Below are 23,244 nucleotides of genomic sequence, written 5' to 3'. Positions count from 1 at the left end.
TTGGATAAATAAAGACAAGAGGCACCCTTTATCCATGCCTGAATTAGAGTTAGACCCTGTGCACATGCAAATAAGTGGACCAATGCCTGTTTGAGATCCCCTCTTATTGGTTTGTCCTGAGACAGCCAGAACCGTCATGGGCTATTCTCGGGCAACCAGCCCAAGGGAAACCTAACTATGGAGCTGCGGGGAAGAGGAGTGTTCCCACTGACCCCACATTGAAGGACTCGATTGCGCACCTCCCAGTCTCCTCTTGCAACTCCCAAACCCATTTCCATGATCAAATCTCCAGGAATACATCCAATCAGAGTTGGCAATCCTGATTCTAGAACTTTGAAGAAATTCAGAAAAGAAATAGCAGAGGTTCTGACCATAACCTTTCAAATATCATCTGTGGAGAGAGAAACAGAGTTAATTTTTCAGGTGGATGACCTATTGTCTGAAACATTAACGTTGGGCTGAATATTTCTGGCCCCATCATGGCAGGCTTGTAGGCAGGAGTGCCGGGAAAACAATGGGGAGCCAAGTCAAGATGGCTTTCCAAAACTCTTCCACCACTGGGGAAGTTTCCTTTTGGAGAGGGTGGGCAGTGTGGGGGCGGGAACTACATCTACTTCCTGCACCATGGAGGCAACCAGCCAATTAAGCTTATTACAGACCCAATTAGGTCTGATTTTGTGGGCACGTGGCATTTTGCCACTGCTGGAGCAGCCCCCTGCCATCTGTGAAGGGCGTCATCTCCATGGAGGCTGCCTCCCTGCAGCAGGGACGGGATGCCTAGGAGCCGGAGGCTCCTTGCCCCGGAAAGGGAGATGCCAGCAGGAAAGGCAGCTCAAACGAAGCACCAAGAGGGATTTCCCCTCTGCTTTGAGAGGTTTAACAGCTTGACCCCTAATAATTTTAACCTCAAATGTACACCCCCAAGAGCGCCTCCATTTTGAGGGGCCCTTGCAGTCCCTGACCTGCTTCTGTGATGAAACATAGGTATAATAGGCTTAATTAGGTAGAATTTAGATATAGTTAATATATTATACCTTTTAGAATTAAAGATTGAATAAATGGTCAGTTTTCAAGACTCACTGAAATTCCCCTTTAAGAAAGTAGAGTTAAAAATTCCAAGGTCTTCCAAGGTCCCTGTTACAATAGAATGTGAACCAGAAACACATTTTAAGTTGGGAAATCCATTTCAGAGTCTCTGTTGCCAAGGAATTAGAGGAAAAACACACATTGAAACATCCTGTGTGACATCAGTAAGAGGTAGCTGTAAACTTAATTAGTTGATAGTGTTCATAGTACACAGATTGACTCAAAAGAAGGGTTCAAGGTACCATAAAAAACAATTATAGATAATAAAATTATAAAATGAAATAGTACTTACAGAAACAGATGCCAAGTAAACCCAATTATAAACATTTTGACCAGATAAATGCTCACAACTTCAAGAGCAGGGGATTTCCAGCAAATAAGGTAAGTGGAGATGGTAGACAATGATATTACCATATATGGATCTCAAAAGTAGGAAAAACATACACCGAAAGGTAACACCTATATGCTAAAAGGTCAGATGATAGCTTACAGACAGTGTAACCATGAGAGCTTTTGAAGCAAGAAACTAGAAGTATTGAATCCTCATCAATGCTGCTCAACCTATGGCTTACTTGGGGAATTTAAGGTAAAAGTTTACTTTAATTTTTGATGGATATTCTAAGATATTTTGCTGTAACAATACCAAGGTTGAACTCTTGGATTCTATTTTAGAAATAAGATTGTGTTACATCTCTTAGTAATCTTTGATGTTGTGGTATACTTACCCACTTAAAGTGTATTGCATGTTCAATTCTTTAATAAATATATAAAAGTGAATAAATCATCTCATGTAGCATGATGTATACAACTACAAGAAACCCCCTCTCTGTGTTTCTTTAAGTGGAGAGATACATATTGAAGAGAGTTTCCCAGACCCTTATAATATCTGAGATATTTATGACTGAGTCATAACTATTTTTTTAAAATGGGCTATCCGAAAGATGGTAATATTCTCTGTTAGTTTTCTTTCTTTGAGGGAAGACTAGTTCAGTTCTTTAGACCCAAATAAATGTCAATGAGAATTTGTCTGGTTTGAAATTAATTAAAGGAGATTCATAGGGATGTATGCTTGATTTAGTTTAGTCCTTATAAGGGGTTAAAGTCACAAAACATTTCACTTCAGCAGCACCCACCTCGCCCAGTGGGCTGTCGAGGCTCCAGAGCTGCTGGCCGACAGCATCAAGAGCCCTCCCACCTACCTTAATAGGATGGAGAGCACGGCGGTGACCAACTAGGAGGCTGCCTCCGGGAAGATTGCACCGTCGGGTGGGCTGCCGGTAAATGTGGGCTCAGGACCCCCATTTGGTCCCACCATCGGGGTCCTGAAGCGTGTGGGAAAATCCACCTCTCTGTTTCTCTCTCCCCAGATGCTGCCAGACCTGCTGAGTATTTCCAGCATTTTCTGTTTTTATTTCAGATTTCTGGCATCCGCGGTTATTTGAATCTTTCAAACATTGTTGGATATGGAAATTGTAACAGAGAATCAATTAGAAGCTAACAATTCCCATCAAGCCCTAAGCCTAGCAATAGCCTGATAGTTATTCAATCTTCATCCAGTCTTTGCCAGCAGGCTGTTGTTTCATAGTTGCTCTATTACAAAGAAGTCTGAAGCACAATATCTCAGGAGCCTCAGACCTCACCATTCAGGTGCAGGGTATTTCACGGGCATTCCTGAATTTCTGGGAGCATTAGTTCTGTTTTGAGATTGCTCTTCATCTGCATCAACTATTAATCCTTGTCATTTCTCAAAGGACTGATTTCTAAATAGAAAGTGATACTGGCAAATGCTTTAATCTTCATAAGCCATATGGTGGGATGCTTTTGATATCACCACTTCGTTTATAATCATGCCTGACTCTAAATTTAACATTTTAATCGTAATGTAAATGAATTGCATATTGTAAAAACGCGATGTTACGTCAGACAGAAGGGCTTTTAGGTGTCAGGGATCACCTGGTAGGAGAACAATGAGGACAATTGGCAGAGAAGATCATTAATTTAAGGTAAATGGGTGAGCTCTGCTCCGGCTGTGCAATCTTCCCTGCCTTATTTTCCTCAGTGCCCTTCACCTAAGTGATCCTTGATGCACTTGCACTAGAAGAGAAAAAAAAAAAGAGAAAAATTTGCTCCCACAGAGTCCAACAGCAGAAACTTCCCTCAGTGGATAACAATGTAGCAGAGGGAGTTTGGGGGTGCCCCATTCAGGTTCTGAGCCAAGAATAAGACTTAAAGGACTTGACTTTTTTAACTCTCCTGGCCTCGTGAAAACCAGACTGGGTGGTGGAGGGAAGACACTTAAAATGGATCAGGGCACTTAGCCACTCTGTTCCACCCACGTGCTGACTGATAGCAGTTTAAAAGTGCAGGCAGCAAGGACACCTCCCTTAACGCCCCCGCCTCCCGATCAAGCTGGTGAGGTCCTCTTTAAATACCCAGATTGGGTTTCCAATGATGCCATCAGGGTCCAATTTTCCATTTTAACCTGAGGCCTGAATGGAAGAGCAGTAGTGGTTTCCCAATAAGGAGAAATCAGCTGGGAACAGCAGCAAGGTCCAGAAGAGGCCCAACAAAGTATGTTTTCATTTTTAAAATAGTTTTGCTCCTCCAGGTCCCGCAAGGAAACATTAGGCATCCCTTCTCTTGAGGTAAGTTTCCCCCCTCTCTCAACAGGATTCCCCTCCTGCCTTACTGTGCACTTGTGCCAGGGCCTGTGCCCCTAGCGCCCCATCAGCCTCTTGCAGCTTAGGTTTAACAACCTGACAGCCACTTCCTGCCATCTTCCCAGTACCATTGGTCAGCAATTGGCATACCAAAGAGGCCCAGTTGTAAAACTCGGCCTAGTCTGTCTGCTGCCATGCCCAGACAGAACAACTGCCTGTATTGCCATGTTCCCACTCAGGAATTAAACTTGAGCCCAAGGTTTCTGACTTAAATGGTGCATTCAAAGTTAATTTGGTTAGATATATTGGCATTCCTCCATGGCTGGTTTGTTGGTCTTAATATTTTTCATTGAATAAAATTGTGTTTCTCCCATTGTATTTTTTTCCCAAATGTAAATTATAATCCGAATGCACTTCCACTTAGTTTATCTTCATTTTATAAACAAGGACTTGGTTACTGTAATAAAAGCAAAATACTGCGGATGCTGGAAATCTGAAACAAAAACATGAAATGCTGGAATCACTCAGCAGGTCTGGCAGCATCTGTGGAAAGAGAAGCAGAATTAACGTTTCGGGTCAGTGACCCTTCTTCGGAACCCTGCTTGGTTACTGTATATTGATTTAGAAATATTTTTCACCCCCTGCTTCATTCCCCGCCCCCCAACCACCACCTGAGAGGAAGCATTTACAGGAATTAGGGTATATTAAATAAAAATATATAATTCCAAGTTAAGAAATAGATGGCTTAAGGTATTATTTTTGCCACAAATATATGTATTTTGGGAACTACGTTATTTCCTATTAATGCTGGAGTATCTGTTATGTCTGATGTAGTTTCAACCTGAATTAAGCTGGGACATATATTATCAATACCATGTTACCTTCCTCCTATGTCAATAGATCTTTTCTACTGTGCTTCCATTTTATCATTTTTCTCCCACTCTTTTTAGTTTCTCCAACCATTCACCAGCCAAGAAGGTGACCTACTCACCCATTCTGTACCAACGACATTCTGTAACCAGCAGGATACATTTTCTATGGAATGATTAAGGGAAAGCAACTCTACATTGTGGTCTGCAAGAGAGCTGACTCCTACGTTAACAATGTTGGGCTGGATGTAGTCATGCAGACGGGGCTCCCGACTCAAGGCCAAAAAGGCAATGAGGGCAGGGGGTTTGGTGGTGGGGTATTACCAGAGGGGCAGCCTTAGCTGCCGGGACCTCTCTATGAGCCATAGATTGCCCACAGAGCAGGTCCCCCACCTCCACCAAGCTCACAGGGAGGTTGCCTTGTTTTACTGGGCGACCTCCCCACATGGCGGAGGCCCCACGGCCGCTGGTTTAATTCCAACGGCGGTGGAGAGAGGCCCTTAAGTGGCTACTGATTGGCTACTTAAGGGCCTCAATTAGCCTCTGAGCAGGAAGGCTGCCTTCGGCCTATCCCAGTCCCCGAGTTAATCACGGTGCAATGGGAAGGCGAGAGCCTTCTGCCACCCACCCCATCTCCTGTCGCGAATCTATGAGCCCTCTTGCCTCCTAGCCCATCTCCGGGGGACTATTAAACTCAGCCCAATGACTACCTTCCAGAAGTAATTTCTTGGCTATAGAGCACTTTAGGACATCCTGAGGTTGTGAAAGGTGCTATATAAATGCAAGTCTTTTCTTCTGCTCTTTTTCTCGCACTTTCTTTTTTGGCCCCCTTTTTTCTCTTTGCCCCTCTTTCACTCTCTGTCTCTTGTTTTTTTTCCAATCATAAAGATACCAGTATTTTTGCACATGCGCACAATTGTGATGATGTTTAGCAATGAGCTGACAAAGGTATGATGGGCTGAATGGCTTCCTTCTATGCTGAAAAGTTCTTTGGTTCTAAATCTTTACAGGTCTCCACTTCAATTGGAGAAATTTACTCTGGCAATTTTGATGTCGTGCACAACCACAGCAATACAAGCCTCCATATTCCCTTCAAAACCCACCTCTGCTACCGTTGAAATAACAAAGGTTAGCTGACAGTAGGGCAAAGTTTGTATTTGCCATGGGCTGCATTCTTCTAATATAAAAAGCCCTCAGGGGTTGTATAAAAGTGAGCTCAGGTGATTTGGCCTCTAATTGTTCTGCTTGTTGTAGAGGACTGTGTAGTGTCCTGCTTACAGCAGGTAGTCAGAGGAGCGAACTTGCATCCTGTTACTCTGCCATAGAATACCTTGGTGCATGAGTGCACTGCGTCAATGTTCTTCTGTTACAGACCCCAGAGTGGTTTTCGTGCATTGCGTTGATTGAGTGGGTGGTGGGCAGTGTGCACAGCGACTGCCTTGCCTACCTGATGGCACCAGCAAGAGGACTGAGCCACATTCATTGGTGGACCTCATTTTTAATTTGATTGGCAGGCTTCCGGAACTGAATAAGCAGGCTTTTTGCCAACTGGGGAGAGGAATTGGGGGGAGAGGGGAGCAGAGGGAGGCGGCACAAATCCAACAGTGCCTGTATGGAGTCAAGCGAGAAGTAAGCTTTTAAAGTGGGGGAAGCAACCAGAAGTGGGTGGTTAGACCTTTGCAAGGTCAGAGGAAAATCAGCGCTGCAGGTTTTAAGGGATATTTCAGACCAGCTAGCAATGGTCCCTTTAAGGACAGCTGATTAGGTTGCTCAACACTTTGTTCTTCCAGGTTGGGCAAACTCTACACTGTGGGCCACCAAAATTGCACTGGGTTTGTACAAACAGCATAGGATACCAAAATAAATATTTTACTAAGTCTCCTGCCTGTTTTGTGCAGGAGCACTGGCCACCCATTTTGAGGGCCACTCAAAAATCGAGGCAGGACCTGTCTAAGGTGAGTGGTAGTTTTTTAAAAAATATTTGATCAGCCTACTGGCCACTTTTTTCAGCATGAATGGGGGGGCAGCAAATATAAATCACCTCCCCTTCCCAAGTCTAATAACTAATGTATTCCAAAATGTGTACTAAAATGAGTTATTATGCCCTACATGATTTTGCAATGCGTTTGAAAGTGTATGAGTTTAACTCGCAAGCAAAGCTCCCCAGTAGGAGGACAAAGTTGAAAGACAACCTCTTCTAACCATAGTTTATATCATTACTTGTTGGAAATTGAGAAAGTACAGGTGCTATAAGGGGCTAGATATGAATGTTGATATTGTTATGAGTAAAAAAAATATGCAACCAGTGGTTGAGATTTGGAATGAACTGCCTGACAAAATGCTGGACACAGATTCAACAGTAGCCTTCAAAAGGGAATTGGATAAATACTTGAGTGAGAAAATGTTGCAGGGATGTGGGAAAAGAGCAAGGAAGTGAGAGTAACGGAAAGGGCCAGCATAGACTCAGGGGGCGAAATGGCCGCCTTCTGCGCTGTATTATTCTGTAATTATTTTTCTGAGTCTATGTTGTTAAACAACACCTCAATAAAAAGTTTGACATGTTCAAAATAAGAGAGAGTTTAATATGAACATTCATGAAATAATAATGCTGACACTAATTTCTAGGTGATGAAGCATCTATTGAAAGTTGTTTTTGTTACTCAAGAGATGAAAATGTTTCTCCTAAAGCACTTGGGAAATGTGAGCGGAGATCATTCATTGTAATTATGCCAGAGACGAGGCATAATTTGCACTCAATGCTCCAGAAAATTTTCAGGAGCAGCTCCACCAGCTCCCCACTTGCCCTTGCCGCTATTGGCATTTGCTGCCAGAAGTGACGGGGGGAGGGGTTGGTGGTTGTATGATTTCAGTCTAACCTAGGCAGGCATTTTCACAAGCCATGCAAATGATGGAAATACTGCAGAGGACATCCTTTCCACCTTAGCAATGTGCAAAGCATCACAAAGGACTGCAGAAGGAGGAATTTATAAATTACAAGGCTGAGAAGCCTTTTCAATCGATCACAGGATAAGAGAAAGGAGAATCATGCCTAAGTGGACTCCAGCTTCTCCTGGTGACAAGCTGCAGGGGCACTGAATAGGTCATGTATATGTAATTTCAATTGCAAAGCAGGTGAAGAATGCAAATAGGATTTTTTTTTAAACGTGTTGACGAGGAAACATACTATTTAAGTGTGAACCCCAAACCCCTTTAGAATAAAATACAACCACAAGAATAAAAAGCACAAATGTAGACCCAAGCCTTCTCACTGCGTATTTAATTTCACATGAAATATAACAAAGGGCTACAGAGCTCCAGAAGAACTCAAAATCCTAAACCTTCCTTTGCAGGAAAAGTGGAATGGTACTTTTACAATAAGGAAACTAACTTAACAAAATTAACAAAGAATTTCATCAAAGGCCTTATCAGTGCTGAAAAAAGCTTTTTTTTGCATCAAAATGTTCAAACGAATAAGACAAATATACATATGTACACTTTGCAATATGCAATATAAATATATAGCTTGTTCACTAAACATTCTAAACCACAATAAATATCTAAAATAATTAGGCACCAAATTAACTGTACTGATCAGTTTGATAAGAAATCAGTTTTGAGTCTTGAAAATAGGACTTCACCTCTTCAAATTAATAATAGCAAACACTTTACACAAAATATACAGCCAGTTTTAAAATTACAGCTCCCTCTAGCTATCTGTAGCTCATGCCAGCCACTCACTTGTGTCCACACAGCAGTGAAGCATATAATTTCCATTTTACATACAATTGTTAAAAGGTAGATGCTGTTATCAGTCTGTCGAGGAGGAAATTCCTCTCTTCAAAAAAATATATGGGAGTATGCCTGTTTTTCACCAGAATTTAAAAACTAGCTAAAATAAATTGTGGTAATGCAAGGGGTTGACATACGTAAATTCCGAGAATATTTTGCTCGGTTATTAATTACAGAGTAAAACAGGAATTCTTAGGGAAATCTCCATGATTCTGTGCCTCCCCAACAGGAAGCTGCAAATGTCCTTGCAAAGTGGATGGCCCAAAAATTCGACCTCTCCAGATATTGGGTCTCAGACCTCATTATAACAGCTTGCCAGCAAAGCGCAGTGCAGAATTAGCATGCTACTAGCGTTGGTGGTTAGTGGGCTCAGAGGATGAGGGAAGATGGCAGGTAATGTGGAGCTGAGGATCAGGGGTTCAAGAATTGGGGTTGGAGGGATGCAGTGATGTGGGAACGTGGTGTCAGGGAACTGAGCCTGGGTTGGGGACGATGTTGGGGATTATGGCTATCAGTGCCTGGGATCATGAGGGTTGGCAGTAGTGGGGACTGGGCAGGGAAGTGAGGGTGGGTGTCCTTTTGACGTAGGATTAGGAGGAGCACTCCTACTCCTCCTAATTCCATATTCAAGTAAGTTTACTTACCTTCTTAGTTACAAGCAATTCCTTAGGACTTGTTTCCCTGAGTGCAGCCGGGAATGGAGTGGCTGACTCACAGCAAACCAATTTTGGAAAGGTGACTTCAAACAGGTGCTTAGACCCTTTGCATATGCAAATAAAAGGCCTAATGCTTTTTCTTTTATTCATTCGTAGGATGTGTGCGTTGTTGGTGGTGAGAAAGAATACTCTGACTAGGAGACAAGCCAGTGTCATTTGAGAAAAACAACCTTTTATTTCCTTGGAGGGATCACTGAATAAAATCTGTCTGATGCAGAAAAGTATAATGTTCAGTTTTGCTCACAGCTACTTGTAGGCAACAGTATTTCAGACAGTATCATTAATATGGAAAAATATAGTCTATCTACAGGATATACATGATACATGTGCCACGTTTAGTACTTTGCGTGCTTTTGAGTGGCGATTCTGCTCAATGTAGCAACATACATATAGACGGGCAAAGCTTGCTCAGAAGCTACAAGTCTGATTCAGGCATGTCGGCCATTAAATACCCGATGCCATAGCGGCCGTTTGGAGCTGTGCCTGCTTCTGGAGTGGGGGATCCATTTTGTTTTCGGTAGATGCTATTTTCAGCCACAGGGGAGTGCATCTCACTTGGCGTCTTGCTGTGTAGGAGACTGGTGTCGTCTTCCTCCAGGTTGGAGTTCTCCTTCAGAATCCGTCCTTTCTTGTATGAGACCGAGGCCAGAGAGTTGGAACCATCGTCGATTATGTTAAAATAACGGATGATAAAGACAACTGGGACAGGGAGTATTGCCACTAACACGAGGCCGATACAGATAGCCAGGCCCCACACTGGGTAACTTAGAAATTTTTCACCACCCTGGGAAAATGGATAGAAGACTTTTATCACCGAGTCACTTCAATAATCTGTATCTTCTATTATCAATTAATTTATTCCTGGATTTTGTTTTGAATTATGTAGTATTAATTCTCAAGGGAGTGAAATTGGTCTATGCCAGTAGTTCATAAAGAATAGGCAATCGATTTTACTTCAATGAAAAACAGTTTAAAGTGAGCTACCGATTCACTGTTAGCCTGTTTCATGCTCCTGGCAGAGACCAATTTCATCCCCTAAAATCTTAGATTTTTCAATCTTGTTTTACATTTTTCAGTGTTTCTAAAACTGAGATTGGCTCCTTCACTCAAGCAGCCTCTGTTCAACCTAATGGAGCAATGACAGATAAACAAACGAGATGCACAAAACTATTCAATTAAAAGACCCAAAGGTTACACATAAGGGGCTGCATTTTAAAAGCCCGCTGCTGATTTGGAAACATTTGCAGCCCATACACAGGGGCACATGTCACGGAGCTGCCACGATTCCAAATGCAGCGGCTCATTTACATGGCCGGGGTGGCCGCCCCCGCCCCCACCCCCATTCCCCATGACGTGGACGGGACGGGCGAGCCATCCCCGGCAATGGCGTCTGCCGCCAATGTGCAGGCACCAGCGCCATTTTTAAAGGGCTTACAGCCCTCAATGAGCATTTACATTTTAAAGGAACAGTGATGTTAAAGTTTCTAAAAATGAAGAAAATAAGCTTTCCATGCCCTCTCCCGCCGCCCCCTACCCCAATGGCATTACACATCATTCCTGCCCTTTAACCCTCCAGCCCCGGAATACCTACCGTGAAAATTTGACCTTTCACCCCCCCACCAAAGTTCAGATTCTTTGTCCTTTACCCCTTCCCATCAACCCGCCCACGACCAATCTGAAGCATTATAACCCCGCACTCACCACCCCCTGCACAGAGAAAACCACCTCCTCCCCCCTCCCTACAGGAGTTGTACCTTGTTTCCCCGAATGGGGATTCAAAGGCGTGGCATTGCCGGCCACTGGAATGCAGATCGGAACCTGCTCTCAGAATCGCTGCGGCCTGCATGGTAATGAGAGGTAAGTATCCATTTGCATATTTTAATGTGGGTCCTGTCGCCGAGCGGTGAGGCAGCTACCATGAGGCCTCGCCACTGCTGCCAAAATCAGTATGGGTCCTGCTGGCATTGGTGGTGGGCCTCATCCATTGCGATCTTCATTCCCAGTGTCGGAAAGCCTTTAAAATTCAGCCCAATAAATCAGGGACTGAAAAATCATTTCAGGTGTAAAATTTGCCAGCACTCAATCTTAAAGCGTGCAACTAATAAGGATGACCCATTATTGGTGTTGTATTTGACCCCGAGATGAGCATCTGACTGCATATCCACGCCATAACTAAGACTACCTGCTTCTAACTCTGTAACATTGCCCAACACTGCTCACCTGCTGCTGTAACCTTCCATCCATGACTCTAGACTTGACTATTACAATGCACTCCTGGCCGGACTCCCATCTTCCACCCTCCATAAACTCAAGATCATCCAAAACTTTGCTGCCCATATCCTAACTCACACCAACTTCCATCCACCCAATATCACTGTGCTCGCTGACCTATTTTGGCTCCCGGAGGAGCAATGCCTTGATTTTAAAAATTCTCATCCCTGTTTTCAAACCCCTCCACAGCTTTGCCCCTCCATAAAACCCTCAGATATCTGTGTTCCTCCAATTCTGGTCACTGACACATCCCCGATTTCAACCGCTCCACTTGTGGTGGCTCTGCCTTCATCTACCAAGGGCCTAAGCTCTAAAATTCCCTCCCTAAACCTCTCCGCCTCTCCACCTCACTTTCCTCCTTTAGAGGCATAGGGCTGAACGGCGGGTAAACTGCGACGGGTGAAAACAATGGCGACCCAACCTCGCGGGCCACACGCCGTGGAGGCGCCGCGAGATTAAGCACGGCGGCTCATTTAAATAGCCGGGGTGGTCTGCCCCCCCCCAATGACGTTGAGAGGCAGGCTATCTGTCCCGAAAATAACATCAGGCACCTTTGAGTAGGCGCTGGCGCCATTTTTAAAGGACTTCGAGCCCTATATTTCAATTTATATATTTAAAGACAGATTGCTTTTAAGAAATTAAATAAATTGTTCTTGTCCCTCTCCCACCTCCCCCCAATGACAACAGATTTAATTACCTGCCCTCTCCCCCCGCAAAACACTTAGCTTGAGCACCTGACCTTCCCCCCCCAAAGTGTATCAACTTTCTACTTCACCCTTTCCCACCATCCCCTATACCAATGAGATGAATGTGATCCCGTTTCCCCACTTCCCACACAGAGAAACTTACCTGCTCCCCCCTCCCCACCAGTAATGCACCTCGGTTCCCCCGATGGGGATCTGTAGGCGCGGGAGTGCCGGCAACCAGCACGAATATCGCACAGGGACAGACAGTGGGAGTGTAAAGGTAATTTATTCGTTAACTTAAATCTATTTACATATTGAAATTGGGCTCCCATCGCCAAGCAGTGGGGGGTGGGGGGGGGGTTCCGCCACGAGGCCTCGCTGCCACCAATATCGGGCCAGGCCTTCCAGGTATCACAATCCACGGTGGGCCTCTCCCAGAGGTATTTTCTGTCCCCCACCCCCACCACAACCTCCAATGTTGGGGAGTCTGTAAAATTCGCCCCCATAGAATTATTTATAGAAGCAGGCCATTCAGCCTATCGAGTCCATGCCAGCTCTCCATGGAGCTGTCCAGTCAGTCCCACTCCCCCACTCAATCCACATAGCCCTGCAAATTTATTTCCGTCAAGTGATCATCCAATTTCCTTTTGAAATCATTGATTGTCTCCGCTTCCACCACTCTTGTGGGCAGCGAGTTCCTGGTCATTACCACCTGCAGCGTAAAAAGTGCTTCCTAATATTCCCCCTGCATCTCTCATCCAAATCCTTCAATCTGTGTCCCCTAGTCCTTGTACCATCAGTTAACGGGAACAGTTTCTCCTTGTCTAACTTATCTAAGCCTGTCATAATCTTGTACACTGCTATCAAATCTCCCCTCAATCTCCTTTGCTCTAAGGGGAACAACTCCAGCTTTTCCAACCTAACCTTGCAACTAAAACTCTCACATCCTTGGAACCATTCTGGTAAATCTCCTCTGCAACCTCACAAGGACCCTCACATCCTTCCTAAAGTGTGGTGACCAGATTTGGACCCAATAAACTCATTGGGGCCTAACCAGAGCTTTATAAAGGTTCTGTTTGGGATAGAAATGCAATACTGTACTGTACTAATGTGGCTCCCAGCTTGCCATAGTCATGTGACCTCTACCATGATGCAGGCAGCCATCACAGAAGCACTTCAATAAAGACACAGTACAAGTAAGACTGTTGTCCTGTGAGCTCATAATATGGTGTCAGAATGGAGCTGAGATTGAGTGGTGAAGAGCTGTATAGAAGCACAGCAACTAAAAGAGGAACACAGGAATGTTCAGAGCTGCTAAACGCTGCTAAAAGCCAAAGGAAGCCACAGAACAAAAAAGCAGGCTGAAAAAGCCACAGCTGAAAGCACTGGGTAAGTCACAATGGCTGCAAATTTTCCTCTCCCCGCACCAGTCGAAATGAAAGGTGATATGAAACAGAACTGCCAGTTTTTCCACTCGCAATGGCAAAATTATGAAATTGTGACAGATTTAATTAACGAACCAGAGCAGCTATGCGTAGCTATATTGTTGTTACTGTTGAGGAGAGACTGCTGCAAAATGTATGACACCCTAAATCTCGACGAGAAACAAGAAAAGACAGCAAAAATTTTGAAAGCCTTGAAGGCGTGCTTTGAATCCCAAGTAAACATAACCTATAAACAGTATGTGTTCCATATTAGGGCCCAAGGTGAAAAAGAGTCCATTGATCAATATGTGACTGCATTAACACAGCTCACAGAATCCTGTGACTTTGCACAACTAAAAGATGATCTAATTAAAGACAGGATTGTATTAGGCAGAAGAGAGCCCGCAGTGAGCGCATGTCTACTGAGAGAGGAGAAACTCACTCTCAGGAAAGCAATCGACTTGTGCAGAAGTGCTAAGATTGTAAATCAGCAGCTACAGTATATACATGGCAGAACAGACCAGGCCTTGCATTATGCTGATGGACATTCCTGACTGAAAGATCACGGACAAAGAGCAGGATGCAAGTACTGCGGAGGACATCAAACACAGGAAAAGAAGGCATGTCCAGCATGGCGAAAGCAGTGTTCTCACTATAAGAAGCCAAATCATTTTGCACACAAGGGTTTGGCTAGAAGGAAGCAGAGCAAGCAGGTACAGATGACCACTGGAGAGATATCAGCTGAAGATTCTGATGAATCACTATACACCATACAACAGGTTGGCTCAGTCAGGTTGATAGGTGATAAGTAGTTTATGACTGTTGGAATGATGACTTCAGAAGCAGAATATCAAGTCAACATAAAGTGTCAGATAGTCACCGGTGCGTCATGCAACACCATGACTTTCACAGACCTGTTTGAAGTGGATCAACATGGCGATCCAAAAATGAACCTCGAAAGTAAGGTTGAGGCGATATGATGGCACCATACTAGTGCCAAGAGGACAAGTTAATCTGAGAGCCCAATGCAATGGCAAGAATGAAGATCTGGAGTTTCAGGTCATAGACAGCAAGCAAAAGCCACTCGTCTCAACTGGAACAAGTCTAAAACTTGCACCCTCAACGTGCAAAAAGAGCTTTGCAATGTGTCATAGCACACTAAACCATGTGGAACAGATCCTAGAGGAGTACAATGGTGTATTTACAGGTTTAAGATGTCTTCCTGGAGAATATCACCTCGAAGTAGATGAGAGGGTAAGACCAATTCAGCATCTGCCAAGGAAAGTTCCAGCTGCCCTCAAGGCCAACCTGAAAGACAAGATAGAAGAGCTGGGAAAGAAGGGAGTAATCAAGAAAGTGACAACCCCTACAGAATGGATTAGCAGCATGGTAGCAGTGAAACACCTGGAAAGCTGAGAGTATGCATCGACCCAAAGGTTCTAAATACAGCTCTGAAGGGATCTCACTATCCCATGCCAACCATGGAAGGAATTTTGCCACAACTTGCAAAGGCAAAAATCTTCACTACCCGAGATGCGACGGATGGCAAGTGAAGCTGGATGAAAGAAACAGCTTTCTAACCACATTCTGGATGCTGTTTGGGAGATACAGATGGTGGCGCATGCTGTTTGGCATTTCCACGGCTCCAGAGGAGTATCAACGCAGACAGCACGAGATAGTTAGTGATCTTCCCGGAGTGGAAGCTATAGTGGATGATCTGCTAGTTTATGGATGCAGAGACTCAATGGAAGAAGCCATTGCTGACCATGATCAAAATCTAGTGTGACCGCTGGACAGAGCTCGCCAGATGAACCTGAAGCTGAACAAGAAAAAATTGCAATTGAAGATGCCCGAGGTCAAGTACATAAGTCATGTACTGACTGGAAAAGGTCTTCCTTAAGATCCTGAAAGAGTGAGAGCAGTAGCAGCCATGCAGTGACCAACAGATGTAAAAGCAGTGCAATGATTTGGCAGATTCGTCAACTATTTAGAAAAATTCTTGCCCAATTTGTCATCGGAGTGTGAACCATTATGCCAACTCACTACCAAGGACGTGTAGTGTTATTGGGACACAGAACAAGAAGCAGCATTCACTAAAATCAAATAACTAGTGACAGCAATGCCAGTGCTGAAATACTATGACATAAATGATGAAGTCTCCTTGCAGTGTGACGCCAGCGAGACAGGACTTAGAGCATCCCTAATGCAGCAAGAACAACCGGTCACATCTGCATCCAGGGCGTTAACGCAAACGGAACGACGCTATACTCAGATCGAGAAAGAGTGCCTGACCATTGTCTTTACTTGTGAACATTTTCATCAATACCTACTTGGAAGAGACAAAGTGACAGTCGAGTCCGGCCACAAGCCACTTCAAAGCATTTTCCTCAAGCCGCTACTATCTGCTCAAAGTGTCTGCAAAGAATGTTACTCCAGTTAGAGAGATATCATCTGGATATGACATACAAACAAGGGAAACTGATGTACATCGCTGATATACTGTCGAGGGCAGCACTCCCTATGAAGAAAGTAGAGGATGCTACAACAGACTGTGAAATCTTGCAGCTCGACATGCTCTGGAAGTCATCAACCCAGCAGAGACATTGAATGTGACTGACAAGCGCCTTGCTCAAATCAGGAAACTACCCAACAAGATCCAACTCTCCAAGTGTTGGAAGAAGTAGTGAAGAAAGGAGGCCTGACAGCATCAAGGAGACTCCTGTGGTCACAAGAGCTTATTGGGCATACAGAGATGAATTGACAGCCCAAGATGACAAAGTGTACAAAGGAAATAGAATCAGTATCCCTAAGGAGTTGAGAGGAGAGATGCTAAAGCACATCCATGCAAGCCACCAAGGAATTGAGTCGAATTTGAGGAAAGCAAGAGAAGTGCTCTGCTGGCCAAACATGAGCAATGAAATCAAGCACCACATCAACCAGTGCAGTGCGTGTAACGAGTACCAAGCTAAGTAAGCTAAAGAGCTGCTGATGACACATGACATTCCATACAGACCATGGATGAAGCTGGGAGTAAACCTCTTCACTCTCACAGGAAGAGATTATCTGGTCACCGTAGACTACTATTCCGACTACTGGGAGGTAGACCAGCTGACCACCGGTGAGATTGTAGATTGCCTGAAAGCATACGTCGGTGGTGACAGCATTCCAGACATTGTGATGAGCGACAATGGCCCTAAGTTCACGAGCGAAGAATTCAGCCCCTTCATAAAAGATTGGGAAATTCAACACCATACATCATCTCCACGCTATCCCCAGTGCAATGGAAAGGCTAAGGCAGCAATGAAAATCACCAAAGGAATCATAAAGAAATCAAGCAAATCCAGCACAGATGTAAACAAGACAATCCTCGAGTGGAGAAACACACGTACTGAAGGCATGGAAAGTAGTCCAGTACAACAACTAATGTCACGGCGCACCCAGAGTCTTCCAATAGCAAAAAAGCTACTGAAGTCAGAAGTAGTACCAGGCGTGAGTGACAAATCAAGATAAAATGGCAGAAAGCCAAATTTCATTTTGACAAAACTGCCAAACCACTGCCAGAATTGAGCACTGGAGAGCCAGTCAGGGTACAAATCTTCAACACTCGCATGAGTCAGCCCAAGTGGCAACTTGGGACCTGCATAGAGCAGTTGTCACCTCCATCGTATGCTGTGGAAGTGAACGACCAGATGTACCATCGCAACCACAGACACATACGCACAACTGGAGAAGCTGTTCCGTCATGGCAGGCGGCCTATCAGGAAGATGTGAATTCACCATCTGCACAGACCACCAATCATCAGTCCCAGAGGTCCACAGCACCCCAACAACGGAAATGGAACAACAACAGATAACGCAGCAACAACAAGTGACACAGGAAAGGCACTCCCTGGAGAAGGAAAATCACCCAGATGAACAGCCAACAACAACTCACATACGCATCATTAAGAGACCGGCACGATTTAAAGACTATGTGTGCAATGCATGTGCAGAGACTGATGAGAACAGCAAACTGCTAATGCATGAGAACAGTTTTGTGCATAGTAGGTAACTTGGGCAACTGACAGTGGAAATGACAATGCATGCAAATTATTTTTTTTTTGCATGAAAAGGGAGATGTTTGGTATAGCAGTGCAATACTGTACTAATGTGCCTCCTGGCTTGCTGTAGTCATGTGACCTCTACCATGAGGCACTCACTGCAGGCAGCCATCACAGAAGCAGTTCAATAAAGACATAACACAAGCAAGACTGTTGTCCTGTGAGCTCGTAACAGGTTCAGCATAATTTCCCTGCTTTTGTACTCCATACCTCTATTTTTGAAGTCCAAGATCCCATATACTTTGAGAACCACTCTCTCAATATATCCTGCCACCTTCAAAGATCGATGCATATGTCCCTCTCAAGTTCCTCAGCTCCTGCACACTCTTTAGAACTGTACCATTAAGTATATATTGCCTCTCTGTATTCTTTCCACCAAAATGCATCACCTCACACTTGTCAGTATTAAAATCCATCTGCCACCTCCCTGCCCACTCTGCTAGCCTATCTATGTCCTATTGCAGGCAGTTCATATCATCCTCACTGTTTGCCACACCTCTAAGTTTGGTGTCGTCAGCAAACTTTGAAATTCTACTTTGTATTCCAAGATCCAAGTCATTTATATATTATTAAGACACTCCTTAAAAGCTAACTCTTTGACCAAGATTTTGATCCCCTGCCCTAATATCACCTTATGTGGCTCCTTGGGAAATGTTACCATGTTAAATGCGCTATAAAAATACAAGTTGTTCTTGTTTATTATCAAGAATAAGCCCCTCCCCTAGAGCTTTAAAGTAGTGCACATCCTGAGCAGTATTACTTTTTAAGTATCTTATGTAAATCTGGTGCACTTTTCTGCCTAAATTCAAACAATTTATTTTGGGACAGTATTAACTTATGACAATAACTGACAAATGTACCTTTCTAAAATGCTATTCAAATAACCAAATGAAATTAATTGAACTCTGATTTTAAGTCAGGAAGGAGGGGGGGAATGTATTGTGGGTGTGGGTACTGGAGTAAGCAGCAATCTGTGCCCCCCTCTCCATTTTAACTCCCGAGCCTCATTTGCATGCCCCAACACTGACTTCTGCTGGAAGCTGGCGGGAATGATGTGCAAGTTGTCGGACAGGAGTAGAAATTTGCAGGGAGTCACTGGGAACCCATGGAAATGATCCCCAATAAGATAAAAGGGTGGGAGGAATCGGCAAAGTTCACCATTGGAGATGGGGCAAAGCCAGGGCGGGGGAGGCCCAAGGAAGCTTCATGAGGTCAGCAGCAGCATTCCTGCTTCAATTGGCCAACAAAGAAGCTGTAAAATATCAAAAATAATAAATTTGCCCACGCCATCCTGTGGTTAGGATGCTGCCTTTCACTAGCTTTTGTTGGTAGGTCAGAGACTGCGACGCTTGGTCAGCCCTCGTTTAAATTGGTGTACGTGGCCTGATGACATCATCAGGATGCAACTTCCACATTGTAAATTAGGCCCTACTGAGGGAACATGTGGAAACATGTTGCCAAAATGACAGGTATTTAATACTTGCACAAGTGTTCCTATTTAAGTACCCCTTTTAAAATCAAACTCTGAACTTAAGAGTATTTTTTGATTTAATCTCCAACTAGGCTGTTGTTTCCTTTATCCACGGGGTCAGCAGTTTGCAGCACGGCAATACTATGGATGTTCTCAATGTTGTTCCAAGACTGTATTTATAAAGTCTAAGGCCAACCTGTCCTGGCAGTTTTTCCTCCTGCAATGATCGGTTCTGAAGTGCTGGAGTAGAGAAGGTTAAATGATAGTTATGGCTGGGATTCAAATTTATTGCCTATGGAGTACCCTATCATTAGCAAAACAAGGTTATAATCCCAAATAACACATCTGCATGTACACACTCACTCTCAAAATCATCACCTGGCCTCACAGGCAGAATCACAATGAAACAAAATATTACTAATGGGTTTAAACAGCACTCACCAATTCACTAATCCAGGCATAGTAGCCTGGTGGACTCAAGCACATTTGGACAATGCTTGCCACAAGCAGAGCAATCAAAATAAGTGGAGAAATGTATTTCCATGTGTAATAGTAGTATCGGAAAGGAGTGAATCCAAGCATATCCTTCAAGTCCTCCATGAACCTATGAAAATTCAAAACAAAATCAAATGGTCCTTTTGTATGCTTACATTTAGAAGTCTATAAGAAATAGTTCCCAAAGGTAGAGCCTTTTATTGTGTTAAGTTGTAGCATATTCATTTGTGACATGTTCTCCACAGGGTGAGCAGGTCTGTTTTGTAAAGTGCTGTGTGGGGTTAAAGATCTTCCCTTCAGAGAAGGTGAAGTAAATCTGACAGCAAGTCAACCAAGGCAGTTCATGCCCAGCTCCGAACAGCAGTCTAGAAAGTGGAATTGTCAGTGTTGTCGATAGAACAAATCTATTTGCATAGAGTGAGAGAACAGAGAGAACAATAGTTAAATTATAATGGGTCTATAAATGGATTTTGCCAAGTTGTACCAATGATGTTGCCTTGGACTTGAATTCAGAAGAGCCAAGCATAAATACTGGTCTTCATCCAGGTAAACTCCAAGTTAACCTCTCAGAATGCCTGTTACTGGTTCTCAATGAGGTCACTAGATGGAGCAGTATGGACTTACAAGAAGACCTACTGGAGAAGATCTACAAAGAATAGCTGCTGCCTGTTCTGCTGAGAAAAAACTGTACAATAAAATTAGGATGTAGCTCTAGGAAAAAGTATAATAAACAGAACCAATATATTTTCAGGCATTTTTGTTATACATTTTACTAAATGAAGCAAGTTTAGATGAATCATAGGACTGCTGGTACGTACTTATTTGTGCCATAAATCCAAGCGACAACGACATTCTCCAGGATAACCACAATTAGTAGGGGCAGTGTGGCTGAGTAATCATCAAACATGGTTACAAAGTAGTTTCCCGAACGCTGCACAAAGAGGAGGCCAACACTGAAAGCCATGAGACAACAGCCAACTGGAGCAAAGTAAAATATATATTACAGACCTGACAGATGGCCAAAGTACATTGCAATCAGCTACAAATAAGCTGACTGTAATCCTGTAATTGCTAGCAGAGTAAGCATGAAAAGGAGGCAGAATTTAAGAATCGTAAGACTTTTCCACACAGTACGATACTACAAGCAATGTTTGTTGAATAAAGGCACCAGTGTTCCTTGTCCAAAGCCTTTCATGGGTCTACATTGAAAATAAAATTTATACATTGTCCACTGTGAGAATTTCAGTATTTATTTCTTTCACGTACAAAGTCAGGGACAGAGAGCTCGTTGTTGGCTGATTTTGAATTTGAAGAATTGCCTTGAAGTCAGAGCTAGATAATGGGATGCTGAATCTTTAACATAATTCCCATGGAAGACTGAGCCACTGGATCAAAAAAAGGTATGCTGAGTAAGCAAACTTTCTGTTAGCTCAGTTGTGACTCTTTACAAATAATGTTTATTTAATAACAACGGGGAAAAAACCTGTTAGATTTACCATAATTTTATAAGCTATTGACAGCAATCAGCAGTCGGCACGTGTAGATGAGTGAGGGAATGTGTTTGAAAGGGTCCATTAGAGTATTGATGAGCCTTGTGGGGCCCAGCTTCAGTATCTGCAAGCACTAAGGCATGGGCCATGAAGAAAATAGAGGGGCAGTATTGAGCATGTGGTGTTGCCTGCAGGCTGCTTTAGATGCTATGGGCTTCAGAGTATGGACTTGAATGTTTGTTGTAAGATCAAGGGGTTTGGCAAGATCCATTCCTGCCATAAGTTCAAATTGGGTTGTGGATCAATCGTCCCAACTAAAGGAGCTTTGGTCCCAATATACTAATTTTCAATATAAATATGGCTTTGTATTTGATAGTTCATACTTCTAGTAAAATATTACAAGAAATACAGTTGATGAAAACATGTCCTCTGAATATGAAAAGATAACTCCAAAGATAAAGCCTAGACTTCCTAAATCCTATTTTGTCGCATTCAATCTGATGCAAGGATTAATTTTCCTGATGCATGTAATTCATATTTATCAGAAGTTACAATAGCAGCTTATTTTGGAATAGTGCTACTTACTGGTGAGGATTTCTTTGCGTACTTTGAATGTATCTACGAGAGGTGTGAGTATTCCTTCAATGGTACCAAACATGCTGCCCAAGCCCAGATTTACTAACATCAGGAAGAACAACACTGACCAGAAGGGAGATGCTGGGAAGTGAGTCATGGCCTCAGTGAAGGCAATAAAAGCTAAACCAGTTCCTTGTACAGCCTACAAAACACAAAGCAAATAAAGAGTGTGTTAAGAATAAGATGGTGGACACTGCATTAGCACACTAAAACACTGCAGTGGAGTAGTGGGTTCATGTCCACGATTCTCCCAGTGCATCTTGGACCCATGGACAAATTTGAGATTTCGCAGCCTATCTGAGAGATGCAATGAAGTTCCTTTGGTGAATTCAGAGATTGTAGTCAGGCAGATTGAAAGTGCCCTCAAAAGCTGCACAATTTTATGTTCAGATGTCTAAACAGAGCATATGCCAGCTTGATCACCTGTGGCAGCCACACACTTTATTCAGACATGTATAATGTTGAGCGCAGAACAGGTGAAAAATGATGAGATTCCGGATGGAATATATTATCCCATCATTATTCCTGCATTTCCATATACCAGCTGGGATTGGAGTGAGCACTTCTTGCACCTGCCTCCAGTTCCAGTAGAATTTTCAAATGAGGTGCACCAGGGTCCTAGCCCAAATTCCTCCCCCTACCAAGATAGTGGCATCTTTGCCCAGAAAAAACTGGTGGAATTTCAGGACTCTATTCTTTTCTTAATCTGTTTTTTTATTACAGACTGACCTGGTTAAGTTCATTCTCCAGTTGACATGAATCCAGGCCTAACTTTAGAAATTCTTCTTCCTTCACTTCCTTTATAATGTGGTACATCTGATGGTAATCTGTTGCTGAAACATCTGACAGATTAACATGGTGAGGGATGAGATCATGACTGACCACACCTACTTTTAGCATTTCCAGGATCTTGTCTGCATTTCTGCAAGGTAACACATGGGGCGAAATCAATGTGAGTAATAACATGCAAACCTGGGCAAAACAGGTATGGAATAGGAAATCAGTACCTACCTAGCAATGCATTTTTCATTTATAATATTTGCCTTAAAGCCCAAGACGGCAAATACTACAAGTGTTGCTAAGACAGATGTGAAGAAATTGATGAAGGACACGAGGACGGCATCGAAATGGCAGTTGTTATCTCGCTTGTTGTAGCTGGAGAAAGCAATTACACCACCAAATCCCAGCCCAAGAGCAAAGAACACTTGGGTTGCAGCCCCTCTCCAGACCTGAGGATCCAACATGATCTCCAGCTGTGAGGTTTGAAAGGAGTTTGTGATTAATGCACTATGTAAGCTCAGTCAGTCCCACAAAGAAACTCTATAAAACATGCTTGAATCAAAACTGATAAAATCAGCCTGAAGATAAAAAGCGAACATTAACAAGAAATAAGTAGCACTCTTGCAATAGAGCAATGATTTTTTCTAAAAAGTGCAATAGACCATCCCTGAGATTTGCTGTTGTAACATGCGCTGGCTGGAACATGCCTACATTTCAGTCTTGGCATGGCCATTGCCACTGGGCACTTCGCACTAATCTCAGAGAGATAAA

The 23,244-nt window shown here is 43.4% G+C and overlaps 1 protein-coding gene across 4 annotated transcripts in view; it reads right to left on the bottom strand.

Annotated features, from left to right (window-relative positions):
* Positions 1-7,875: 7,875 nt before the first annotated feature.
* Positions 7,876-23,244, bottom strand: part of slc6a15 (solute carrier family 6 member 15) — a 54,366-nt gene continuing 38,997 nt past the window's right edge. For all 4 annotated transcript variants that reach the window (XM_068050446.1, XM_068050443.1, XM_068050445.1 and 1 more), the window contains 6 exons: positions 22,705-22,946; positions 22,423-22,615; positions 21,643-21,835; positions 20,386-20,545; positions 19,514-19,676; positions 7,876-9,904 (listed from right to left, as the gene is read on the bottom strand). In XM_068050446.1, coding sequence (XP_067906547.1) covers positions 9,536-9,904; positions 19,514-19,676; positions 20,386-20,545; positions 21,643-21,835; positions 22,423-22,615; positions 22,705-22,946 — 1,320 coding nt within the window. In that variant the 3' untranslated portion in view covers positions 7,876-9,535. The remainder of the gene's footprint in view (positions 9,905-19,513; positions 19,677-20,385; positions 20,546-21,642; positions 21,836-22,422; positions 22,616-22,704; positions 22,947-23,244) is intronic.

This window comes from Heterodontus francisci, chromosome 18 (assembly GCF_036365525.1).
Source record: "Heterodontus francisci isolate sHetFra1 chromosome 18, sHetFra1.hap1, whole genome shotgun sequence".
NCBI lineage: Eukaryota > Metazoa > Chordata > Chondrichthyes > Heterodontiformes > Heterodontidae > Heterodontus > Heterodontus francisci.
Note: the sequence above shows the minus strand (reverse complement) of the source record. Positions and strands in the feature narration are given on the sequence as shown.